The sequence below is a fragment of the Microtus ochrogaster genome, chromosome 22, assembly GCF_000317375.1.
Source record: "Microtus ochrogaster isolate Prairie Vole_2 chromosome 22, MicOch1.0, whole genome shotgun sequence".
NCBI classification, from domain to species: domain Eukaryota; kingdom Metazoa; phylum Chordata; class Mammalia; order Rodentia; family Cricetidae; genus Microtus; species Microtus ochrogaster.
In genome coordinates this window covers 33,346,603-33,355,324 of record NC_022023.1, presented here as the reverse complement: position 1 = coordinate 33,355,324, position 8,722 = coordinate 33,346,603, and the positions used below count along the sequence as shown (strand labels likewise).

The 8,722-nt window shown below is 42.8% G+C and overlaps 1 protein-coding gene and 1 non-coding gene across 2 annotated transcripts in view; both read left to right on the top strand.

Annotated features, from left to right (window-relative positions):
- Positions 1-6,682, top strand: part of Ano5 (anoctamin 5) — a 137,751-nt gene extending 131,069 nt beyond the window's left edge. Inside the window, exons 23-24 of the mRNA XM_013350251.2 lie at positions 5,988-6,221; positions 6,332-6,682. Of these exons, the coding sequence (XP_013205705.1) occupies positions 5,988-6,209 (222 nt within the window). The 3' untranslated portion in view covers positions 6,210-6,221; positions 6,332-6,682. The remainder of the gene's footprint in view (positions 1-5,987; positions 6,222-6,331) is intronic.
- A 306-nt stretch (positions 6,683-6,988) lies between these two features.
- LOC113457350 lies at positions 6,989-7,095 on the top strand. The gene has a single exon (XR_003377942.1). It is a non-coding gene; the product is annotated as a U6 spliceosomal RNA (small nuclear RNA).
- The last annotated feature ends 1,627 nt before the right edge of the window (positions 7,096-8,722 follow it).

The window sequence follows — 8,722 nt, the reverse complement described above, 5'->3', positions numbered from 1 at the left end:
GAGAGAGAGAGAGAGAGAGAGAGAGAGAGAGAGAGAGAGGGAGGAAGAGGGCACGTCCAGCTTTAAAAGCTGCCTAGCACATGCGCACAGGGGGTTGATGTGACTACATCATACACAGGTGACGGGGCTCATGCAGGCGCGCAAGGGCTTAGCTGAGTCAAATGTGGACAATGCAGCCATGCTTGTGTGGGTCACATGGGGCCCCAGAGCCATTAGGCACTTCTTCCTGAGGGTTTGTCTGCACATGCATGGCCCTAAATCCCAGAAGTGTCAGCCTCATTGTGGCTAAAATCGTAACATTCCACCCTTTTATCATAAAAATTTGGGGAGTTTGGGGTCTTTAATGTGTGGTAATGGGGTTTTGTAAGGTCTCTCGTGACTGCTTCCTGCTGATTTTGTGGGCCTCGGAGAGTTGAAATGCTTGACCACATTCTGGGGTGGCTGATTATGTTGTGTTTGGTTTTGTTTTGTTTTGTTTTCCGAGCTCTGTAAAACTGGCTGGCTGCTTGGACCTTGCAAAAATGCTGGAAAAGCAGAAAATTATGTCTGGAAAAAATTTTAGATCCCAGTGATTAGGGAAGAAAGTCCCAAGATGGAAGATAGAGGGTTGGGGGGGGGGGTGGCGTGGAGGAGGAATTTCCCAGTGGTTCCCGAGACCAGGAATGATAGGGAAGAATTAAATGATATTTATTCTGGGTGGGTCTTGTCTGCTTATGTCCAATTGGCTCCCTGGAGCTCATGAAAAGAATGTTTGAAAAGAAATAAATTTTAGACATATTAAAAGCTTATAATTACTATGGAATAGTGTTGGAATAGAAGATGGTGGGGAGGAGTGAGGAAAAAAAGGGGGAATTATTAGAAAGGGAGATTATTAGACCCCTCAATGTTTTATCTGGAGCAAATCTTAAGGCACTTGCTCTCCTTTAGCATCACGGTATTACCTTAACATCCAGGAGACACTGCTGCAGTCAGTGATAAACCTGTTATGTTAAAGTAATCTTTTGTGAGTGTTTGGAGTCTGGGGCTGTGAATGTCCCAAATTTGTTTTTGTTTCTTACTACCTGGGCTTTTGGCAATCCTTGTACCTCTGGCTCTATGTTTAATGATGGTCCCTGTAATAACAACTGAGTGGTTAACTGAAAATTTAAGCATGACGTTGGAGATATAGAGATGTTGGTAGAGCAGATAGAAGAAAGAGGAAGAAGGAGAGTATATGGTTTTGGCACAGGAGAGTTGAGTATGGTGATGAGACTTTTATTTTTCTGGAACTAGAGAAAGAGTGGCTGCTCTGGGAGTCCTCTGGAATTTAAGGGAACAGGGCTCTGTTCCCTTATCTTGAGCTCAAAGAGTAAAAGTTTTAAGGTGAGATAGTGAGAGTAGATCAGAAGCTAATGCCTGAACATATAGGTGTGGGCTGTCCTGGAATCCCTGGGAAAGGATAGTCCAGATGAGCTGTGTGGAGAGGTGAGTTGCAGGGTCAGTCCAGGTGAAGGCAAAGATTTGAGATTGAGAGCTGAGAGGAATAGAGAAAAAAGCATCCTTAAGGTCTAGAACTGAGAAGGAGGTTCCTGGGGAGATAGTGGAAAGAAGTGTGTAAGGATTAGGTACTACAGCATGAAGAGGAACCACTGCAGAGTTAATGAGTCAGAGGTCTTGAATCAGGTAACAGGTTTCATTAGGCTTTCTAACAGCAGGTATAGAGGTGTTAAAGGGAGAAGAGATGGGGCGAAGTAGCTTTTTTTCTTAGAAGGTCCAAGATAATAGGCTTAAGTCCCCCGAGGCTCTCAAGAGAGGGGGGGTACTGAACTTGGGTAATGTACTTAGTAGGGTCTTGGAATTGGATAAGGATAGGGGAATGGTGTTTAGCAACACAGGGGTTTTGGGTGTCCCAGACTTGGAGGTTTACCTAAGAGGCTGGTAGAGGAAAAGACACATTGGGTCTGGGAGGTTGTGAGGACAGAAGGAGGAGGAGGGGAGCTGTTGGTGAGTCCAAGGTAAGGTAAATAGAAGGAACAAATGAAATGGAAGCTTCTACTTTTGCTAAAAAAAATCTCTTCCCATAAAAGGTACTGAGCAAGTAGGCATGACTAAAAATAAATGAATGGATAAATATCCCTAAAAAACAGAGTTAAGTGGTGGGGACTGGTGATGTAGATAAGGCTGTCCCTCTAGCCTGACAATAAGGAAACTAGAAGGAGAGGTAGGTCCCCAGAATTCTGTCAGTACCGAGTATGTGGCTCCAGTGTCCAAGAGAAAGGAGATGAGCCATCCTGTTACTGTGATGTTTACCCATGGCTCCCTGTTACAGATAACGGTTGTGGTCGGGTCAAAGGGCAGCCTCACGCATTCATGACCGGATCTAGAAGGTCAACTTGGGAATTTTCTGGGTTTTATGTCTCCATGCCACAATGTGTATGAGGACAATCAACTGTCTAATGTTCTTCCCTATGGCATCTTGGACAGGTCTTATGGGACCAAGATGAGAGGATTAGGGCATGCTTGGGCCCAGTAACCAGCTCTACCACATTTGAAACACAGGCCTGGTGGGAGGGCAAGGGAGCAACACAGATAACATGGATCAGGTGGTCTGTCACCTCGGCCAGTAGGAAGGCTGTGGCTAGCATGTGACAGTGATGATTGCAGGTTTTGTCATTCCTCTCATGGTACACCTTAAAAGCCAACTCTAAGACTTCTGCTTGTGGGGTCATGGGGCCTTTCTCCAAACATCTAAGCTTAGCCTTAATGTCAGGGTAGCACTGAGGGAAAAAAAAATGAGTGATGAGTAGCTGTCTGCCTTCCATGGTTTCTGGATCTAAATTAGTATATTGTAACACAGCTTTAGTGAGGCAATTCCAAAAATGCAAAAGGATTTTTCTTAGTATCTTGAATGACCTCTGAGAGCTTATTATAGTTTACTGGCTTGAGGGCAGCCTTACATGACCTGCCAGGACGCGAGTCAAAAACTGGTCCCTAGCTAAAATTTCACCTGGGGTGTTATAGTCCCAGTGTGGTTCCTGCTTGGGGACCGCCTCTGCTCCCAGAGGATGTGTTGCTTGTGCTTGGTGAACCTCCTCTGAATGTAGTCTGGCCTGCTCCCAAACTTGCTTGTGCTCTTTAGAAAGTAGGTTGTTAGATAGGATCATATAGATATCATGAAAGATTATGAGACTGGGACTTAGAGCTTAGATAGTAAATGAGTTGTATATAAGGAAACTCCTTCTGTCTGCCTGTGCACTGACAGTAGTTAGAAAGCTCCACAGAATATGAGGATCAAAGATGCTGTTAGCTGTTGTAATATGGAGCGGTGGGCTACTTTCCCGGCACCCGGCTGCCCACACAGCTAGCTTTACCCGAAATAATTACACGGAAACTGTATTCTTTTAAACACTGCCTGGCCCATTAGTTTCAGCCTCTTAACCCATTTCTAATAATCTATGTAGCACCACGAGGTGCGCTTACCAGGAAAGATCTTAACCTGCGTCTGTCTGGAGTGGGAGAATCATGGCGACTCCCTGACTCAGCTTCTTTCTCCCAGCATTCTGTCTGTTTTCTCCGCCTACCTAAATTCTACCCTATCAGAGGCCAGGCAGTTTCTTTATTACTTAACCAATGAAACAACAGATAGAATGATGACCCACCTCCATCAGTTAGCCAGCCACTTTAAATTGTTATCTAAATTATAAGGAGGTCATTTTTTGAACAAAGATGGACAAGTGTGGGAATCTGTAAGTAGGGCATTAAGGCCTGGGGTTTCAGGGCATCTAAAAGGCATCCCAAGGGGGAGGCTGGATTGATTGTCTTGGATGGCCTGCTACCCATAGCTGTAACTGTAAAAACCCACAAAAAAACAGTGATACCACAAGGCTTATAGGGAGACATCTCCCCTTTATAGGTGGGATGTAAAATGACGGAAAACTACAGGGCTTGTAGGAGAGCATCCTCTATCTACAAGAGGGGTGTTAAAGCCTGACTGACTCTAGCCGGGGTGACTTGGAAGCCAGAGAGGCCCCGACAGGGACCTCTGACAAGTGGTCCAGAAAAAAAAAAAAAGAAAAAAAGGAGAAAGAAAAATTTGAGGGACCCTGAGCCCCAGTCATGGGAATATTGACCCCAGGTTATCCAAATATGATTTTAGCTAAGGGAAGCAATCCAGAGATGAATGTCAGTGAAGGACTCAACCATAGCCTTAAAGACCACGGTTGGGGGCTATACCCCCATTTTTAGGAACACCAGAAGATTGCCTGGAGCTCAACGGTCAATTCCTCAGGTTCAGAGAAACTGTTAAGCTGACCAGAATAGGAGAAACTCACCAATTGTAGCCACTGGTGGTGTGCATAGAAAGAAGGGTGGGAGAGCCTATCGAGTCCGATGGCACCAATGAAATTACATGATGTGAGTGAGAAGGAAACATGGAACATGCAAAAAAAAAAAACCCTGCTTAGTAGTTTATTAGAGGGAGCGTGTACAGGCTTGGGGATGTCAGTGTGTAGAGAGAAAGAGGAAGACGGTGTGTCCAGCTTTTAAAAGCTACCTAGTGCATGCGCACAGGGGGTTGATGTGACTAAGTCATACACAGGTGACAGGGCTCACGCATGCACACAAGGGCTTAGCTGAGTCATATGTGGATGATGCAACCACGCATGCACATGGGTCACGCAGGGCCCCAGGGCCATTCGGCATTTCTGCCTGAGAGCTTGTCCGCACATGCATGGCCCTAGAACCCAGAAGTGTCAGCCTTATTGTGGCTGAAATCCTAACAACTGTTATGCCCAGATCCATGAAGTTCCCCAACAAGGAGAATGAGTCCCATATGCAAACAAAGAGCCTTTATTTTATTGAAGTTTGCAAACTCAGTCTCTCTGTGTGTCCAGTATTGTAGAATAATCTGATAGCCCCAAGCTCAGTTGGGGTTGGGTTTTTATAGTAGTAAAGCTGAGGGTGAGGGATTTCTAAGGTTCAGGACCTCTGATTGACTGACATTTGTTTAGGGTTGTCCTCGTGAATGTGTGCTGGAAAGTGGTCCTATCTACAATGGTTGGAACAATAGGAATTTCTGTTCCTGGGTAGTGCCTGGGTAATCTCAGATTGTGGTCCTTCCTGTAACCAGGTATTGCCTCAGGGTAAACTACTGAGTTCCAGGCCTCCAATTAAGCTAATCATGGCAAGATCCTACACTGGCAGGTGATAATGGTTGGAAGTTAAGAACTTCCTTTGGGTTGGTCTATTCCAATTAAGCTTATCATGGTTGGCTGAGTTCTACAGTCACATAATTCGTAGACATTCTACTGCTTCTCATAGAAACCCAAACTAATGCACTTGTTTTCAGTTCTACACTGCACTCACTGTCCTCAGAAGGCCTGACTGCCTTCATTCCTGAAAACTGTCTAAGAATCTAAAACAGAGTGACCACTATTCTTTAAGCTTCATCTTCACACTAAATCATAAAGTACATGGTTGAGTGTGAGCTGTGCTATCTAAAGGAAACTAGGACTGTTTTAGAGATGTTTCCTTAGGTTCTTAGGACATGGGGCACAGATAAAGGGCAGGTATTTTAATAGCCATATTCTGTTCCTCTAGTTGCTTATTTAAATATATATATATTAAGATTTATTTATTATGTATACAACATTCTGCCTCCATGAATGCTGTCACACCAGAAGAGGGCACCAGAAGATGGTTGTGACACACCATGTGGTTGCTGGGAACTGAACTCACAACCTGTGGAAGAACAGCCAGTCCTCTTAACCGCTGAGCCATCTCTCCAGCCCCCTAAATATATATTATTTAATTCAATTGTATGTATGAAAATTATAGGGTAAACACACGCACACACTCACACATACACAGGCATGTGCATATGTATGTGTCTGTATGATTCAACTTTGTGCTTCTTGTGTCCAACACAGTTTATCAAAGTTCGGGGGGACCTTTGAGGACTCCTTGATGACTTCTTGATGATCCTAACAGTATCTCTGTTCTTCCTTTAGCACATCGTGCTTCTGTTCAAATTTTTATTATCATGGATGATACCAGATGTTCCAAAGGATGTCACAGAGAAAATCAAACGAGAAAAGTTAATGACTGTCAAAATTATCCATGACTTCGAGCTCAACAAGTTGAAAGAAAATTTGAATTTTGAGTACAGTAACATCATTAAGGATGACACGGAGGAAGACAACAGATCCCTGGGGAGCAAATCCTCTGTCTAATCCACATGCAAGGTGAGAAGCTCTGCACCCTTCTCTGTTCACTGTTGCCTCTGGGTTTCTGGCTGGATGTTGGAATCCATATATCTATTTGTTTTACTTTCTTCCTTTTATTTTTAACTCAGAGACTTTATGCCCTTTGCTAGAGGCTGACATCGGAAGAGAACACAAGCAGGCACTATCCACTGGGCTCTCCCAGGGGGTAACTCGTGGAGTCCTGAAGACAGTTGCAGGTGGTGCCACTGGACGCAGAGTCTAGGAAATCATGAAGTATTGCTACTTAGAGTGAAATCCTGGCCTTGGGGATGCTTGGTCACTTCCCAGAGCAACTGCGCATCTCTGCTCTCTCCTGTTGAGTGTTTCATCTCCCTCCCAACAAGAAAAGGGTCACATTGAAGAGTGATCTAGCAACAAGATCTGCCATGTCATAGAACAGTTGCCTTTGTAAAATGCATACATTAAAAACCCAAATCAGATGTCTTGAGAAATCTCACTTATTGACAAATGTTGGGTAAAAATTATAGCAGGACTGTGCTCTTGACCGTGTCAGGTGCAAGTTAGCTTCTGTCAGAATCCCAGACAGCCTTTCCTCATAAAGGTAGAATCAATTTTCCCATGAGACTAAGAATTTTCACAAAAGACTCTCAGAGGGCTTTTAAAGGTAATGTCTCCATTTTGTTGACTAACTTCCTCACCATGGAGTCAGGTGACTACAGGCTTCCAAGTGAAGTAACTACGCAACGCCCAAGTGTCTTCTTAGGAGATAAAGAATGCAAGACAGTGTGCTCTCTTCAGCAGCACATATGCTAACATTGGAAAAATACAGAGAAGAATAGCATGGCCCCTAATAAAGAAAAAAAAGAATGCAAGACAGTACATGGACATTAACTTATTCAATGATAAAGTGAAACTCTTCCATTTTTCCGAGATACTGATTTTTGCATCATGAAGACTTTTTTGAGATCTAACCATTTGTATAAGTTGGGCCCAAACTATTTACAAATTGTGATCTCTTCACTCTGAAGAAATTCCAGACCTTGTAATAAGTTTACAGTCTTTTCATGGGCGACCTTGCCCCCACAATGTCCAGTGCCTTTGACACATAAGATATGGTCTAGGTGACTGATAATTTGACATGATAGACTATTTTAGATGTCAACCCATCTTAGAGAAACTGTCAGTGTTGTGAGCTCAGAGTTTATCACCAAGTGATAACCAACCACAGGAGAAGATGATAATCAGGTGGACAAAAGTATATTTGAGAAGTACCCCTTCCATATTTATCCTATGTGGATATACACAATCTTTGCCATTGCTTCAGTTAATGCAATATCACATTCGTGCCTGCCTGTACCTTACTGCTAGAGTGAGAGATAGGGTTCAGCCCTAGAGTACTCAGATCTTTAGGTTTAAATTAGAATTCAGCTACAAAGGAGTATTTTTTTAAACCAACTACGTACAAAAAAAAAATCTGATCACACGATTTCTAAAAGTAGTGTTCCCTTAACAATAATGCAATCTTACAGCATAGCTGATGTTACCATATTAACTAACTGCTGATAGATATTAAGTATCTAAAACCAGGGATTATGGGTTTTATAAAAATGACAGAAGAGCTAGTACATCACATTACTGATATGTTATATAATAGATAGACTACATATTTGGGTTTCTTGAAATGATTCCAAAATTAAAAAATAATTTCGTATATGAAGATGGTTAACTTAAGAAAGCCAGTCCTTTTGAGCATGACCAAGCCACAGCTGAGGTTGGTTGTCAAATTACAGTGTCACTGCAATGCTCTTCATACACTGTTCACATTGCCTTCTTCATGGGTGCTACTGTTAGAAAAAAGGGTGGATTATAGGTTTTTGGAAATGCACTTTAATTTTGTGACTTCAAAGTATCATGGAGACAGACTCCAAGCTAAGGACAAATCTGACTTGTAAAGCTACCCATTGCAGGTTCAAAACCAACTCAAGCATCGAGTGTCTAAAGACATGGTAGACATTAACAAAACTGGAATTTATTCTATTACAAGTGCTTCTTAGGACTTATCTGTGTTTTCACTTCACATCTGACTTGGAATTTTCCATTGAGCACTTTCTTCCTGCCTCGTATTTTACCCTGAGATACTAGAATAACTTTCTAGAAAGTCTTCCAGCTAAAATCAGACTGAGTTTGCCCAGGTGGATTTGCCCCATTTCACCAAAACACTGGTTGGTGTGAGAATGCTGAGTTAGATGCACCTGAGCACCGGATGTATGTTCATGTTTAGGAGTATGGCTGTGATTCTTTTTTCTTTCAGTAAAACAGGCAGTTTACTCTTTTCCACTGATATTCCAAGGAACAATTGAGATCTCATGTGAAAATAGAATCCTCACGTGCCAAAGGCCCTAACCACACAACTCTTTTCAATGGTCCTTTTACAATCATCATCTTCATTGTTTCTTTTCACACAGAAGACAAAATCCTTCAAGTCACACTGACTTTAGACATCAAGAGGGGCCTTAATT